This window comes from Ostrea edulis, chromosome 8 (genome assembly GCF_947568905.1).
Source record: "Ostrea edulis chromosome 8, xbOstEdul1.1, whole genome shotgun sequence".
NCBI lineage: Eukaryota > Metazoa > Mollusca > Bivalvia > Ostreida > Ostreidae > Ostrea > Ostrea edulis.
This window is the reverse complement of record NC_079171.1, coordinates 6,854,046-6,872,563: the sequence shown is the minus strand read 5'-3', so window position 1 is coordinate 6,872,563 and position 18,518 is coordinate 6,854,046. Positions and strand designations below refer to the sequence as shown.

The 18,518-nt window shown below is 36.0% G+C and overlaps 1 protein-coding gene across 1 annotated transcript in view; it reads right to left on the bottom strand.

The window, feature by feature from the left end:
• Positions 1-4,867: 4,867 nt before the first annotated feature.
• The window catches only part of LOC125661030 (uncharacterized), a 33,618-nt gene continuing 19,967 nt past the window's right edge, over positions 4,868-18,518 (bottom strand). The window contains exons 15-27 of the mRNA XM_048892868.2: positions 18,306-18,422; positions 18,004-18,098; positions 17,378-17,507; positions 16,247-16,422; positions 15,716-15,797; positions 14,920-15,039; positions 14,157-14,273; positions 13,368-13,601; positions 13,084-13,188; positions 10,852-10,968; positions 10,553-10,669; positions 8,751-8,990; positions 4,868-5,252 (exon numbers count right to left, since the gene is read on the bottom strand). Coding sequence (XP_048748825.2) covers positions 5,005-5,252; positions 8,751-8,990; positions 10,553-10,669; positions 10,852-10,968; positions 13,084-13,188; positions 13,368-13,601; positions 14,157-14,273; positions 14,920-15,039; positions 15,716-15,797; positions 16,247-16,422; positions 17,378-17,507; positions 18,004-18,098; positions 18,306-18,422 — 1,898 coding nt within the window. The 3' untranslated portion in view covers positions 4,868-5,004. The remainder of the gene's footprint in view (positions 5,253-8,750; positions 8,991-10,552; positions 10,670-10,851; positions 10,969-13,083; positions 13,189-13,367; positions 13,602-14,156; positions 14,274-14,919; positions 15,040-15,715; positions 15,798-16,246; positions 16,423-17,377; positions 17,508-18,003; positions 18,099-18,305; positions 18,423-18,518) is intronic.

Below are 18,518 nucleotides of genomic sequence, written 5' to 3'. Positions count from 1 at the left end.
TGAATGAATATATATCGAGTGACAAGTATCCTCGGAGACAGAGTGTCCATTAGAAGAGATACAAACTCGATGGTTGAATGAAAGGTGAAGATAACGAACAGTGATCAATCTCATGACTCCTATAAGCAATACAAAGTAGATAGTTAGGCAAATATGGAGAGGTGGGATTAAGTGTCTAGGAGGATTAAGCATCCCCTGTCGACCGGTCACACCTACCGTGAGCCCTTTATCCTGATATCATTTTACAAATAAGTAAATATTCTGATGAGGTAAATGGAGTGAGAAATTATCAACGGGATGTAAAACAAACGAGCAATTGATCAACAGCCCTTCACAGGAGTGAATATGTTGCAGAAATTCTGATATAGGTTACTACAACCTGTCTACAGTATTTTTTTAAATTGGTGCTATATGTTTACGATGACAGCTTTGCTGCTAGCTGATGTTAATTGCTTTAGTGAACCGAATCAGACACACCCGACAAAATTATTTAACACGAAAATCAATGCTCAAAATGCATGACTCGCCCTATGTAACTGTTGATGCTTCTCCATCCAACAATAGTATGTAAAACTTATACGGTACCAATTTTGATGCACCAGATGCGCATTTTGACAAATAATGTCTCTTCAGTGATGCTCAACCGAAATGTTTGAAATCCGAAATAACAAATGAACGTGCTTTTTTTTTGATTGAAACTATTACTCCTGAAGCGTTGAACATACTTTGACAAGCGTGTTCGAATAAACGAAGCAGATGTCTTGATAAAACCTTTTCATAACTTCATCGAATTTCCGGAGGAGCAGCGTCCAAAATCCCTTAAAGACATTGCGTTCAGTGATATGAAATGACTTTACTATATACGGTCCCATTGAATGTGTTAGGAGGGAAAATGCAAAAAAAAAAGAAAAAAAGTGGAAGCTAAGTGTATCGATCGATTAGACAGACACACATTGGGTGTAGCCTGCTAGACCCCGACGAACAAAGTTTGTTAAGTTTAACTGTCAGTTAACATTTAGTTATTGCTATATAGATAGACAATTGTGAGAACGACTACATGCATACGTATGTAGGGTAACCTCTAATCAAAATCTTAATACCATGATCCTGGAGGTAGTGTTCTGTTAAACCATTTAGATAACATTTTCGTTATGGCTATTGATTCTAAATTGAAAATATATAGTTATTTAGAAGGGGTAGTTAGTGAAAGGTGAAGATAACGAACAGTGATCAATCCCACACGTCCTTTATCAAAATTACAATGCTCAGGACATCAGGGGTAGGGGTTTTGGTACAAGGGGATAATTGAAATAGTAATTAACTGTTTTGATCACTTGATAATCTTCTTTCATTTTGTTGTTCTGTGTGAAAACTAACTTTATACTAAGGAAATGAATGTGCCAACATTGTGAATTTCGCAACCCTAGGGTTGACCAAGACGGGTCTAAAATAATCATATAGTGTTAATTTAACGCATTATATGTTACATATTTCATCAATATGGACATTTTCAGAGGGTTTACGTTTTAAACACATGTGTTTACCGTATAACGTGGTTTTCCTCCATGATTATGATTTATTTTAGTGGTTATGATCCCATGCCACCCTACTTTCATAGCTAAATGAACACCTGAAGATAAGAAGCAGTGAAGACATAACTGAGCGGAGTAATGGTGACTCTATTCAGTCTTGATATTCCATATGTTATATAGGATTGCATTTTTGTTTACTGTTTTAGAACTAGATGAGTAGAATATGATTTTTATGACTGACTTCCCATATGATATGGAAGAGAACTCTTGAGAAAGGAAATAAATTTCAGTGTAAAAGTGGTTGAACACTCCTCATGACACAAATCCTTTTGTATTCAATAAGGTGGTAAAGTGGTAGTCCATTATTCAAGGAAGCAACACGATGAATCTAAATAGGACCGTAATGACTCACGTTTTGGTGTCAGAAGATCATTTTGATTAAATATGTTAATATAAAAGCACCCCCTAAGTAAAAATATAAGATACCTGTCTTATGTGAGCATACAATATACGGGTTTCTTGCTGAACAGTTGAAGGATAGGAACAGTGACAAGAAAATAGAACAATTGTAATGAACATTGAGTTCCATATATTTTAGAGCTTTCCACTTTGTGGAAATCCTTATTGATATTGTTCTGCTTATCATGTTCTTACCATCAAAATGTTATCACGCCTTAAGACTTAATTCCTAAAGTACATAAAAACTCTTACAAACAAAAATGCATTGCTGGATCTAGTAAGTGCTCTACCAATCCCTCGTATTTCATCCTCACGAACAGATAACATTCTGAATGAGAAATTTCAAACTTTCTGTGCTACTACATATGCCAGAAGTGGTGTTAATCAAATATGAATGCTAAAAAGTTCAAAAGAACTTTAGGTAAACTTGAAATCACAAAACTTTTGCCAAATGAATAACATCAAAACCTATGATTTTTCAAGACTTTACACGACCATTCCTCACGATAAGTTACAGTTACTTCTCCAACACAATGGGAAACAGAAACATTCATATCTATTAATCAGTCATCCAAAAAATTGCTTTGTTAAACGCCACTCTGATTTCACACACAAGTACTCCGAAGTTAACATTTAAGATTTGCTAGAGTTCCTCAGTGACAATATATGGATGGTCTTTGTCCATCAGGTCTTCCAATAGTTTGTTGGAATTCCCATGGGCACGAATATTCATTGCATATTTCTACTGTGAACAAAAATTGTTGTGGAATAATCAGATATCTACCTCTAATCCCTGTTTTCATTACTGTTTTTAACTATAAATTCTAGGAACTCAACATCAAACCTTTGCTAAACACTAACTTCACTTGCTTTAAAAAAATGTTATAGACATATTACTATTCTTAGTTACTCAATTGAACGATTCAGAGACACAAAACCTTTACTCATAAATTCACATTCAGAAAAAAAAATCAGTGAAAGACCAATCAAAAGGATCTGAAGACCCTTACACCTGGTTATTGCCCTTGAATATCTGCAGTTCTTTGTTTAAGCCAATATCTTTTACATCAACTTGTTTAGAGACATGGGCCCATTTACACATAAGAACTACTCTCAAATGAAATAAATATTGCACTGATTGTTTCCTTCAGAGGAACTTCTATAGATGGATGGCTAAGTTTTGTTGTTACCAAAGTCATCGTGATATACAAGATTGGATATTCTATTTTCAACTTACACTTTAATGATATATATATTTATACTATAGATCAAAATGATAACAAGGGTTGATATAGAGTTAATGGATTTGATAAACGATGTTTATCTGTTATGAATATCGGACTTCGTGCATTGATTTCTATAACTGTGAAGTTTCGATATTGCAGCCCCGATTCTAGTTGCTCAAATGTCAGTCAAATTCAAATGACAGTGACATTTCCATTAACTCGCATTTACATGTATGTAGCATTAATTGGACGTTTTCTGTCAGTCAATGTTAAGGTCAAGATCAACATTGAAATGCGATATGATTCTTAGACGAACTTGACTCCAATCATTGACACTATGTTGTTTTCTTCTTAGTTCTTAGACGTTTATTGTTATTTTGTGGCATGATCACCACTGAAGAGACATTATTTGTCGAAATGTACACCTGGTGCATCAATAGTGCATCAATAGTAGTACCGTATAAGTTTCACATTACGACCAATGGGTCGAAGCCTCTGCTGGTGGACTGCTAGTCCCCGAGAGTTTCTACAGCCCAGTAGCTAAATAATTCGTTACTAGCTTAGAAAAACGAATGTATATTTAATTGCTGTGGTAAAATTAAGAAATTCATTTCAAAATCAAGGGTTATCTCCCTCGTACATAGCTCTGATCCTTAGACGAATTTGACTCCAGTCTTTGGTGATCTGTTTTTTTTTTTTTAGTTCTTACAAGTTGATTATTATTTCAGATTTAGAACATTTCGGCTTGAGCATAACTGAAGAGACATATTTGTCGATATGTTCATTTGGTGCATCAAAATTGGTACTGTATACGTTTTGCATTATGACCCCTGGGTCGAGGCCTCTGCTGGTGGACTGTTAGTCCCCGAGGGTCTCTACAGCGCAGTAGCTAAGTACTTCGTTACTAGCTTGAAAATACAGATGTATATTTAATTGCTGTTATAAAATTTAGAAATTCATTTCAAAATTAAGGAATATCTCCCTGATGCATAGCTCTCATCCTTGGACGAATTTGGCTCCACTTGTTTGTCACGCTGTTGTTGGCTATCTCTAGATCTAAAACTTCATAGTTATTTCGGATTTTAAACTTTTCGGTTGGGCATCACTGAAGAGACATTATTTGTCGAAATGCGCATCTGGTGCATCAAAATTGGTACCATATAAGTTTTACATTATACACATTTTCAAAATTAAGGATTATCTCCTTCATACATACATGTAGCTCTAATCCTTAGACGAATTTGACTCAAGTCTTTGGTAAACTGTTTTTTTTTTTATTTCTTACAAGTTTATTGATATTTCAGATTTCCAATATTACGGCTTGAGCAACGCTGAAAAGGCATTACTTGTCGATGTGCGCATCTAGTGCATCAAAATTGGTACCGTATAAGTTGTACATTGTGGACATCTTCAAGGTATTTAAGTTTTTCTCAAAAAATTGTTCATGTTAAGATGAATGTATAGGGTCTACGTAAGATGCGACTGGTTGAGAGGCCATACTTATTCCCCCTGGACACCTGTCACATAACTGTTTGTTATCTTCAGCCTTCCATTAATAATTAATATAATATTGGATTTCCTTCACACTGATTACCAAATCAAACAGTTGCCCCTTATCAGAAGATAACGCTTGCCTTCAAAAAAAAGAGAGAAGGTTTATAATTTATTGAAAATGTTAAACGTATTATTACATCAAAAGTCTGATTTTTTGAAAATGTTAAACGTATTATTACACCAAAAGTCTGATTTTTTTCTTCATTTCATTAGGTTGTAAACAGTCTTTAGCATCAGCAATGCGGGACGTCACAGTTAGTCCAACGAACGTCCGGGTTCACCGTGTAACACCATGGGGCACTTCCGCCATCCGGATTTCGGCAGTAATTACCTTGGTCACTAAGATGACCATTTCCGTGAGTATGTGGTGACTGACTGTCCCATCTCTGACACACATCCCCAGTGCTGGCGACATTCTGTGTTCCAAAGTAAAATTTCCCTGTGGGGTCCGAGTTAGTGAGACACTCTAGTGGGGGTGTGACTGTAGGATAAATATATCAGATATATCACGTGGTATTGAATGGTTTTAAAGAAATAAACATTTATTTTTTTTTAGATTTCCATGGTTTTGAATTACAAGGTTAGATGTTTTCGATTGTGTGGGTCTATGAATTAAGAGTATTGAAAGTCAATGCATATGTATGCGAATGATGGAAGGTATTCACGTTGGTTGTTTGAGTATCATTTAACATCCTGTCCAAGAATTTAGTTAGTGTGTGGACACGTACATATCCATTTAAATGCTTCCTAGATCACTCACAACGATGTACATGTGCCAGCATGATGCATATATTTTTGTACACATTTTCAGCGATATGATATTCCATTTTTGATATAATGGTATAAATCCGTTCTTGATTACTATCGGGGTAATTTCCTACTTGATACACATTTACTTAAAGACCGAGAAAATAAGCACCGCCTTCAAATTTACGTGGCCTGTGAACCCTTGTCAATCAGGAGAAATTGAGCTTCACATTGGATGCTATAAAATTGATGGACATTTAGTTACTAGTGTTTGTGTGTACCTCATTTATCTTATCAGGCGATCGAGGCGCCCGTGCAATCTGTTGATGCTTACCGCGTGATCCAACTGGAGAGGGACTTTTCATGTAGATATAGTCATACAATAATAGTAGTAAATTTTGCATACAATTACATAAATTACAATAGCATATAGTAGGATATGCTTAGGAATGGGTGCGATTGATAATACTTATTATGGATTGTTAGAATATAATTTACACGGACATCGATTTTATGCTAAACATATTAATTATGAATACATACATTGTACGTTAATGAAATTTTGTTTACATTCATTTAAATTTATATGCGTAATTTTCCCACGAAACATGACGACAAACGTGTATGTAACTGCAATCTTATCAAAATTAGATGTTAGATCCGCTCCCCCATTCGCATACATATGTATTAGATTCGCTCGCGTGTTGGCATATAAATATGTATGCAAGTACGCGAGCGGATTTAACATCTAATTTTAATTAGATTGATGTAGCTGTCAGATTATCGGAGAAGTTAGCTGCTATAAGGGCTCCCTCTTGCGTATAATGATTGGAATTGGGATCCAGAGGAAGAACAAATTATTCGTCTGGACCAGTTAACGAAAGAACTGTCGGAAAATCCGAATGCCCTGACTGTTTTTGTTTAATTGTGTTTTGTTTAATGTTTACATGTTTGATTCATTAGATGTAATTATCAACGTTTCGATTAATTTGGACAAGAAAAATGACTACCATGAATTTTTCAATCTTACAAAAACGTACAGGTAATGCAGGCAACACAGATAACATAATTGTGTATTTGGGACGGTATATACAAGCTAGCAGGGTTTCATCGGGCTAGGTGCTTCACACCAGTCTTAAATTAGCCCCACCCCGCACTTAACGTACCTGAGGAAAACCGACCGGTTGAAAACCTCGGCCTTTAACACGGCATTTATCTCTGGCAACAGTGAAACATGTCACCAATGCATACATTTTAATTTGAAAAATATGGAAATCCGAAGAAGCATATGCATATATAGCACTGCTTATATGATATTGATTTGTATTATTCGCATCATGTGTGATCTGATGAGCTGCGCTTGTCGATCCGATGTAATCCGACTCTTCGGATCAAGTTACTGTAGTAGTGGTAAATTAGTTTTGTAACCCTTCTGCATTTTAATCCACATTTATAAGATAAATATATTTCAAATGATCTACAATAGACATACCGGGGACATATATTTTGTGTACGGAGTTTTGTTTGTGACACGGTCGATATTTTCCACAAAAAAACAACAACATTGCATTGATGTCGTGTGATGTCATCTGTTTCGGAGAACACCAATATGGATAAGAAAACCACAGTGTGGTAATCTGGAAAACCAGATCACACTCTGTGAAATCAACAGTATTAAAAAACCGAAAGATTGATGGATATATAATAAATACAACTTTTATATGTTATATCGTCAGACGATCAGCATTTAATGTAAAAGTAATGGGTCTTTAATCAATTCAAATGGGAGATACAGGATTTCACCCCAAGTGGTCCTAGTACACCATGCACTATTAAAATGTTTAATTGTGCTGAATGAGGAACACTACGTATAGACTTGGACACAACTAATGCAATTGTCTAAGTTTTCCCCAATAGAGATAACTGGGAGAGCGATACTTGCAGAGGTAGTTGCATTTCTACATGGGGTTGCAGGTCCTTCATCTACTGCTTCGTTATCTGAGACCCCTCTGTATTTACGGGTATACTCTTTGTTTAGGAATCCCTACCTACTGCAACATGGGACGAAACCTCACATAATCCAACCTCTATTGAATCTCACCCCACCCCTTTCTAAATAATAAATTTTCCTCATACATTTTAGGCATGAAACATCGCCTAAATGTACATAATACCCCAGCAATGAACTACAACAATTGTACAGTACTTCACCAACAACATAATACTTTCCCAAAGACGATCTGGAGAGGCAGACAAAACCATTCTCGTATGGTATGTTTAGTTGTTTTTATTTATATTTTTTGGTCACGCATGTGCTTGCGTAGAGTAACAAAGAATGAATTATATTTTTCCTTGGAATAAAATCAACCATGACGATGATAGTTTCGTTTGGATTCGTCTGTATACAGATAATTCACGATTTGCATTATCTTTTAATGCGAAATGAAGAGATGAAAATAAAAATATCGTGTGAGACGGATTCGAACCATGGTAAAACAAAACACTAACCACATGATATGCTACCAGTGATGTGACTGATTTAGTGGTGCCCGTGTAAATATAAACCGGATTTTTCAAATTATTCCCCTAATTTGTTGTCAATGTTTCGTGATGTTTGATCCCCAGACATGGTACCCTTATAAAAGCTATTGTAAATTGTTTTTAACACTGTAACCTTTCAAAATACGAGTAACAAAAACAAATTTTAGGGACAGGTTTTCCTGGAAGGACTTCAAAGCCAACATTCATGTCAAGATTCGGTGCTTAAACGGAGAAAATGCTGTTTCCGCCAACAGATAATAAAGTAGATGTTCAAAATGAAAGTATGAAAATTCCATATGTATGTACGGCGAAATATAACCAAATAAACCTGATATAAAAAAAAAATGTGTGATGAAAATTGTTGCCTCCTATATTTATTTCTGTTATTATCAATTAATCCTTTGAAGCTATATAAATCGGTTTATTGTATTCCATTCATTCACATCTAAATGACTTGTATGACAAGAGAAGTAAACATGTGTGTTATTAGAAGATGCTATTTTGTGATAAACATAAATCGAAAACCCGAGTATTAAAGCAACTTGATTGAGATAATGAACCAGTGTTCTTGTTGGCTGATATTGTGAACACATTTATCCTTAAATAGGATAATATATCAACGGAATTCTTCATTGATTTTTTGGGAATTGATTTATAAGAATCACGCCTACATTGTAAGTTAAATATTTACCACAATCAGGGATATCGCACAGCTCGTATCGCACATATGGGTCTGTGGTATAGCACCAGGGTGATGGTTCACCATCCGGGTTCCTGCAATAGTTTTCCGGTAGATCTGTTCCCGTTCCATGGCTGTGAGGAGACTGGGAAGCCCACACCTGACATATCCGCCCCGATGTTGTCACGTGGATTTTTCCATTATAATCCCATCCGTTCTCAGTTCTTTTACACTCAGCTATTCCAACTTGGTCTACAAAGTCAAACAGGGGATCATCAACATTTACAGTGTGATCGTTGGATAGAGCGAAGCATGAAACAGTCATTGACCTGTCCCAAGTGATAATTATAATTATGTTAAGTCCGGTAAATTATAATTCATTTTAAAATGTATGTTATTTATGAAATTCCCCTTGTGCTAAACTCCCAGTAGCATCTACATTTCAGAGGAGGGATATGAGGATACATACAGGATCTGTTCATTCCTTTACCGCGGGGAATATAACGCCAGTCGGTGTAAACAATGTATTGTGCCGTCACACATAGTGTCGACTTTTTCCTTCATTCAAATCAAATATTTACAACAACAAAAAAATAAAGCTAACAATACATCATTTTTCCATTGAAAAAAACAACAACAAATAAATAACCAATTAATTCAAAGTGGTAAACAGGTAAGTGCAAATGTATCGTATATTTTGATTTAAAGAAAATCATTAACTTGTTCGTCTATTAGGTCGTAATACTGTGGGTTTTTTTCTAGTTGATTATTTGCTAAAAACAGTAACAATATTGATTTTACCATTTATTTGTAACAGCCTGATTGTTTGAATTCCACGTCAGTCTTGTACTTTGGCATTCTAAATTTAAATCATGAATAACCGTAGAAGCAATTGACGAACAAAATAAAATGGTAGCGCCCATTTGGATCACATACTTTTCAATGATCGTATGTAGAGATTATTTGGATTCATTTGCTAATTTTCTCATTTTTTTTACGTGTTACCTTCAGAGTCTTGCTTCGCGGGCGGGCCGAATTTCGCTTGGTATTAACGAATGGTATACTATTTTACGTTAATTGGGTTTGTGGATGGTGAATCCCGATTTCGGTTTATATGTAGAAATTTGAATATAACAGTCCCCTAAATCCTAGAAAGAATGGCCAAATATGAAATCATGCTAACACTGTGGATCAGCTGTCCGGAGCGCTGGAAGGCGAGTGGTAAGCATCGCCTGTTGACCGGTCACATTATATCGCATTTATTTGGTATCAATATGAAATTGTGATGATAACGAACGGTGATCAATTTCACCACTCCTAAACTGAGTACATAATGAAGACCCCTGGACATACAGAGGTGGGATCAGTTCCCCTGTCGACTGGCAACACCCACCGTGAGCCGCATATTTTGATCAGGTCAACAGAGCAATCCACGGTCACAGTCAGTGTGCAAGTATGTAAAGAACGGATTAACAAGTTATATTGAATTCAATCCAATGATAATTACAAATATTGTAGATTAAGTTGTTACTTTGCCATTAGCGTTTGAGTAAAAAATCCAGATATGACACATGTACGAAAGACTGTGATGGCATGTTTTTATATTTTACTAGGGTATATGAAATCTACACATTAATGAAATGATCATTGAACATAGAACATCGAAGTTTCTTTTTTAGTTTTCTAAATAACTCTTTAACGTTTAATTGTTTATAACTTCAAGTTTTACACCTGAACGTTGTTATAAATATCAGCATTAGCTAAAATAGGAATTCGGTAGTATTCTAAACTTAAACAGTTTGGAATTTGTTTACCTTCTAATTCACAGTTATCTCCCTTGAATCCGTCCAGACAGGTACAATTGTAGGAAGAGTCCTTGACCTCACAATATCCTCTGTTCTTACATGGGTTTGGAAAGCATGGCGAGTTTTCTGAAATCAGTAAAAAAAATTAAACTGAGACACAACAAATGAAGCGAAAAACAAACTAAAAATTTCAAATAATTCAAACATAGAATTAATGGCGTTTTTGATAATGAATGCTATATAGTTGATCTCATTACTTGAGCTCTGTTATATTAGATACATTTTTATGATTCTATTTGTTATCTAACCACAGAGTGGAATGTCGCAATATTCCGTAACCGGTCCGGTTTCTCCCTGTACGTAACACCAAGGCTTGGAGGATAAATCCGAATTTCTACAGTAATTGGAATCGTCACTCATTGCCTCTGAAAAGCAACAATGTTTTTTATTGTAAATTCTACAAGGATAAATTATATAACTCCCGATACAGAATTTTATTAAGTCATGAGTTGAACTTTTGGGATTTTCCTTCTAACTAATCAAGGTGAATTAGTTGAGGTCTGCTGATCCCCAAAACATATTGGTGTTCATGACAACACAATAAACACAGATAAGGTGGCAACGATGCACTTCATTATGATATTACACACTTTGATAGTTTCTGCAATGATCTAGAACAGTCATAAAGATATAGGCAAAGTTTCGTTGGCAATTATGTAGGGATTTCTGTGACACAAGTAAACTTTATTATATTGGTAAAAAGTTAAGACACCCAGTACTATCGTACTGTAACGCAAGGACGAAGGAATTGTTTCAAGAACACGTATCAGACATTCAAAATTGACACATTCTTAATTGCTAAAGGGGGCATTAGCTGTCATTTTGTTACCACGAATTCACCACTCCAATGAGAATTTACTAATCTTATATATTTCAGTAAATAACACCGGTATTTAATGATTTCAAAAGCCTTTACAATCAAACAAGCTTATCAAAATAAAGGACTTCATTAGTATCATTATCATTAATTTATTCCTTTATGCAAGGTGAAGATAACGAACAGTGATCAATCTCATAACTCCTACAAGCAATACAAATTAGATAGTTGGGCAAACACGGACCCCTGGACACACCAGAGGTGGGATCAGGTGCTTAGAAGGAGTAAGCATCCCCTGTTGACCGGTCACACCCGCCGTGAGCCCCATATCCTGATCAGGTAAATGGAGTTATCCGCAGTCAAAATCAGTGTGCCAAGAACGGCTTAACAATCGGTATGAAACACGTCAGACAGCATTTGACACAATGCGAGGTTGTATTGACGAACTAGATCGTTATAACGACCATAGAATTTGCGAAATGCTGACTTCAATCGAGACTCTTTATAATGCGCAATATATATATATAAGTCACCTATTACCCATTAATATATATCCCCGTGTTATTGAGAAATTTAGAGAAAAAAACGATTAAGATGTACCTTTTAATAATGTGTAATCAGTGCAAGGTTTTTATGTTTTATAAATACAGTGCCCCTTCGATAAATTGCCACCTCCCCTTAAAATACCACTCCCACTCAGTTCCAAAAAATCCCGAAGAACAAATGTCTCCCCATGTTAGCATCCCCGTTATGGTGTAATCCCGCATAATGTCATATTATGATGATGTTCACAAACAAATGGTTAATGTTCATAGGGTTTACCCTCGATAATGATGCCAATCACCCTATAGGAGTTAAGCCAATGATCTCTGTTCATTATTATCACCTATCAGCAATCACATTTGTACTGTGAGATAGGTGTGGTGAAGTTTGACAGTCTTGGCAAGGTATCCAGGTGTTTTGCTTAATTACAAATAAATGCTGAATTAAACTCTGGATTATTTAAAATTTGATACAGAATGGAACCCTAACATATTTACAGGATCGAATTTCTTTTGACTGCTCAGTGAATTGTCAGTAATGGTGAATTCGTTATATTGTCATTCCCACTTTATTGTCCAAATTGGAACAAAAGTTAGCAATATGTCGAGGAAACACTGCATTGAGAACCAAATCATGTATATATTGTAGTTTACGTCCGTCGGAGGTTAAAAGGTATAATATGTCAAATATCACAGCCCCCTTGAAACCAAAAAAAATATCGGTTCCAAAATTTTCGAAAAAGAGTAGGTTTCTTCGGGACCGTCAGGGAAACTCCAAAACTAACTACCGAATATATTTATAATTACCACATCCACGTATAGTAACAGTAGTACGCTGTTAACTAATTACCGCGTCCACGGATAGTGACTGTAATTCATTGTTCATTAATCGTCACGCCCACGTATAGTAACAGTAATGCATTGTTCATTAATCGTCACGCCCACGGACAGTGACTGTAATCCATTTTTCACCAACCGTCCAGCTTACGTAATGTAGCTAGTATATTGCTAGTATATTGTTCATTAATCGCAACATGCATGTATAATAATTATGATACATTATACATTATTTACTAACGATCATCCCTACCTATGGTAAGTATAGTACATTGTTCACTAACCGTCGTTCCAAGGTAAGCATGTTTTACCGGAAATTGTTACGCTTTGTTGTCCAGCATAATCCAATCCTCTGCCCGTTATAAGACACTCCCTGCTCTCTATCTTCTCTGTAAAACAATGAATTTCATTTCATGAACATGAAGAGTGTTTTTTAACAAAACCAACCGCGTTTCTGGATACATGTGAATTTTTGCAAGTTTGGATACATCTCTGGCCTCTGCTGTCAATGCAGACTTTTATCACAATGCTAGACAGTAAAATAATGACCGGTATTCCCTATACTTACCACATTTGGGTACGTCACAGAGATCCCACCGTATGTCTGGGTCCTGGGTGTGACACCAGGGACCCATACTCCCGTCCGGATTTCTACAGTAGTTCTCGTCCTTGTACAGATTGTTTAAGCTGTGAGGGTGGGGGGTCTGTGAATCCCATCTTTGACACGGTATTCCGGTCTGAGTGTGACTCACAGTTCCGGTATAGTCTAGTCCTTTAGGTGTGTACATACATTCAGTCGATACTATTGACAAGAGAAAGACAAAGTTAATTGATCTACATTTCCATATGAATGCATAGCTCTAAAACTTCATAGTTATTTAGGATTTCAAACATTTCGGTTGAGCATCACTGAAGATACATTATTTGTCGAAATGCGCATCTGGTGTATCAAAATTGGTACCGTGTAAGTTTTACATAGTATATGTTATACATTCTATATAATAACGGATAATACAGTTACACGGTAAATAAATGATCATTTCATAATGCCGTCACTTAAAATTACAAAGTGGTGCTGATGAGTAAAACGGTTAAAAGTTAACAGAGTGAGATTAGACTCATATATTCTTTATACCAGTTGCTTTAGCAGAGTGGTAAATCGTTGACTTTGTAACCGGGGTATCGTGATTTTAAGTCCCACACGAGCATAAGTGTAAATGTGTGGTACTTCACCGACAGCTTGTGACGTTTCAATATGAGTGGAAATACTGGACGGTGAGTCAAACAAAAATAAAAAAACAAAATTGTACATTGTACATTGCACACGAAGGGTGATGGATGTCACGCGAATACTTACTGCAGTAGGGCACGTCACACCAGTCCCATCGTGTCTTGTTGTCTGTGGTGTAGCACCAAGGCGCAGGCTCATCAGCGATCCGACAATAGTTGGACTCAGTAGCAAGGTAGGCGTATCCTAAAAATATCAGAAATAGACGTTTTGTTGATTTTGTTGAGAGAGAACAGAGTTAGTATCTTATTCTGGTGACGGTTGATTTCTTACCCCTACCAAAATCCAATCAGAGTTGCTGAACACGACTAAAATTGAAGCTGACCCAAAATGTCACATACCGATGTTTCGCAAACCACGAAAAAGTATTTCCGAAACGTGTGTTTGACGATTTGAACTGATTTTAATATGATTATGTACTAGCTAATATTCATGCAAAATTCCAATATTAAATAGTAAAATACTTTTGAAAACACATTTCAGATATAAATTCATTTTCTAGAACGACATTTTACTGTTCATAATTATGTTTCAATACAAACTAGAGTTCAGTAGTAATATAGCAAATCGTTGTTCCATTACCGGGACATTTAATTCACCTTAGGTCATTGACAAAACTCCATATTTGGCAATGATTACGCGGACAGTACGTGGTACTAAAACAGCGGATCGAAGCAGATTTCAACACACATTTATATAATGTCGAGGATGAAAGCAATGTCAATTTCAAACGAAATATAGGAAAACAGATTCATTGAATGTAAATCTTAATTAGTATAATCTCAATAAATTATATGACATGTAATTGGTACTGAGATGATTATAATCTTACTTGAATTAGGCACATGCGGCTTATTAGCTGACCATGCTTGACATGTGATGCCACTTTTCGTGTGATCGTGTGTACCCTCGTACTCTTTTCCTGTTTCTATACAATCTTTGATATTGGCACCTGCAAGCAAAAATGTCATGTCTCAATAAATTTCAATAAATGAAAACAAAGCGTTTGTTTCCCTTCCATTACCCATAAGTATGGCCATATAAGCAGGTACAGAATATTTTCTGCCATGAAAAGTAAAGACAACGAACTGTGATTAATTTCATAATTCAAAATTAAGAGTTGGTCAAACACGGACCCCTAGATATACTAGAGGTGGCGTTTTGTGTCTATGAGGAGTAGGCACCCCCTGTGGATCGCTCACACCCGCCATGCACGCTATATCTTGATGAGGTAAATGGAGTATTTCGTAGTCAAAATCAGTGTGTAAAGAACGACCCAATAATGGGTATAAACATAGGTCTGGCAGCATTTCACCCAATGACAGGTTGTATTAACAAACTATATCGTTATAACGACCATAGAATTATCAAAAAAGTCTTCTTTAAATGTGACTCTTGGAACGCCTGAGACAACAGTTTATTTGTCATTGATTGATTTTAAAAACAAATAATATGCAGAAGAAATTTTTGCATATAGGATCAGTTGAGAGACATAAACATCACATGTAGGTGATCGTGGAATATAACTAAATAAATATGGACTGTTCACGGAGGAGACCATCAAATGATCCCTTTTGTCATTAACTTGATGTGTTTGTTTTCCGTTAACATTTATAAAACCAATTTACCACATTGTCCAACTTCCCACGTGATTTCGTCCAGTGCTGTATCGCTGTCCCAGGAATCTCCTGTGATGGCCTCAAAGGAGAGCTAACAAGCAGACGATCATGAATTTAAGAAGGCATTTGTACCACACACGATTTGTGATCAATGGGGAGAAAGTGTTGAGGTAACTAGAGTTTTATTGTGGTAACAGAGGGTGAGATAACTAGAGTTTTAGAATATATCTCAACATAATATCACGTGATGAGTTAACTAGAGAAAGTATCTGAACATGATAACAGATGATATTTTGATATCATGTTCAGACACTTTCTATTGCATGATGAGCTAACTAGAGGTTTAGAAAATGTATGAGCATGAGATTGCATGATGAGCTAACTAGAGGTTTAGAAAATGTCTGAACTTGATATCACATGGTGAGGTAACTAGAGTTTTAGAAAGTGTTTGAATATGATAACTCGTAATAAGCTAACTAGATTTTCGGGATTTGCAAAGGATTGAAAAGAGCGTAAGACAATAATGTTACAATGTTGAACCTTTAACCCCTCCGTTCCTGGTACATTCACTTTGGCTATCAACCAATCAGAACCCTGGTTTCCTTCTTGTGACCAGAGTGAGGTTTTGGTTGTGTTTGTCCCCTCAGCAAACAAAGTCATTTTGTTGACATGGCGACCAAACATGTTGTAGGCAAAGGAGAGGCAACCAGCTTTTGCTGAAATATTAATAGATATCCATATAGATATCCATATACCAATAGATATTCGGACATTCATATAGCCAATGAATGATTCGGTGAATTATTGTTTTGCTTTTCATGAGGATTTATTTCCATGAACATTATTTTTCCTATATGTAAAGACATGTAAGAACTTTATGATGTGTTGTAATTGTGTTCGAGAGTAGACGGTGCCCATTTAAAAAATACCCACTTCACTCTTGATCATTTTACTAAAGCAAAGGCAAGTTTTTTTATATATTTTTTTTATTCTTTGCATTCTTCTGACAAAAGAATTATCCAAGGGACAACCCATGTTAAATCCCTATATGATTTGACTTCAAAATAGAATATAAACGTCACATATCTAAACAGTGCCATCTATTAGTTCAGTACAGCATGTCTACTTAACTTAACTAATCACAGACGTATTCGATATTCAATGATAATTTCTTTTCGAGTTTGCTGTACATTAAGATACAGTATATATTTCGTGATATGAACACACGGCCATGTTACTTTGAAATGTAACAAATTTTGACTGTTGGAGATGGTTTCAATATCGCTTCTCTTCTCATCCGATTCCTGTATTTACTGATATTCAAATGGACTTTGACTCAACCTAACACTACTACATTCCTAGCACAACTACACATACTAAGTTCTTATCACTGCTAGAAGACCACCACTCTGTACAACCTTCAGCAATATCTAATTGTTCAAAAAGTGATATACTTTGACTATTATGAAAAAGTGTTGGTCATTATGTATAACCTCGTTGGTGTAGTGTTATCTTATAACTAACCCTGTAGTGATAGTAGTCTCAGGTAGGGGTAGTGTTGTCTGTATAACTGGCCTGGTAGGGGTACTGGTGTCTATATAAATAATCTGGTAGTGATAGTGCTGTCTTTATAACTGACCTGGTAGTTATGGTATTGTATGTATAACTGACCTGGTAGGGGTACTGTAGTCTGTATCACAGCTCTATCGCCCGGTTTTCTCGGTGACGACATCTCAGTAAAAAGGAATCTCTCGCCTTTATAGGCCTCCTCGGGACCCGTTCCCATGGATATTGTGTGTCTCTGTATGTGTTAACAATTCAACGTCTGATCATCATTTGCATTTATAACCAATAAATGAATATAACGAACGATGTTAAATTTCATAACTCCTATAAGCAATACAAAATAGAGAAAAAAGTAGACACAGGCCCCTGGATATACCAGAGGTGAGATCAGGTACCTAGGAGGGATAACCATTCCCGGTCAAGCGGTCACATCCGCCGTGAGCCTTATATATTGATCAGGATAACGGGGATTCTCGTAGTAAGAATCAAAGTGCCAAGAACGGCCTAACAATCGGTATGAAACATGTCAGACAGCATTTGACTCAATGCTAGGTTAGAAGTTAATACATAACTTATACAAAATGTGAAAAAGATTAAATATGCATTAGCTATAGCGATGATCTGTTTAACAAACTAGCATAAATACGTGTGCTGCTGCATTTATATAGTAGTCCTTTGAATCATCAATAACACCAGCCAGTCAACATGAATTAGTATAGAATTATACTTACAAAACCCAAACCCCATTCAAAGTCATCTCCTCCCTGAATGTTGTCGAAGAAGCACTTCTCAAATCTTTCAAAAGTGCACTTAAGTTGTGCATCGTCTGGATATAGATAGTAAACAAGGTTTTTAAGATTGTATTACTGTTCACGAAATTCCTTACCGACATGTTATGTTTTGGAGAGAAAGCATTATCGCTTGGTTTACAAAATTATATATTTACAGAATCATATATACATGTAAGTGAATATTGACAGGGTACAAGTATCTGGATAATGAAATAGTCTTCAACTGAAGTGAATCGCCTTACCTATGACTTGGTCACAGTGTTCCCCGGTGTATCCAATCTGGCACACACATTTGTACTGGCATGCCGTCACTTCCGTTGGAAAACACACTCCGTATTTACAGAGACTGTCCCTGCACACTTATGTAGAGTAAACAAATCTGTCAGCAAATCGTCTCACTTCATAGCCAAGTATTATTACACAGAGTAAATAAATTTGTTGGCGAATGTTCTCAC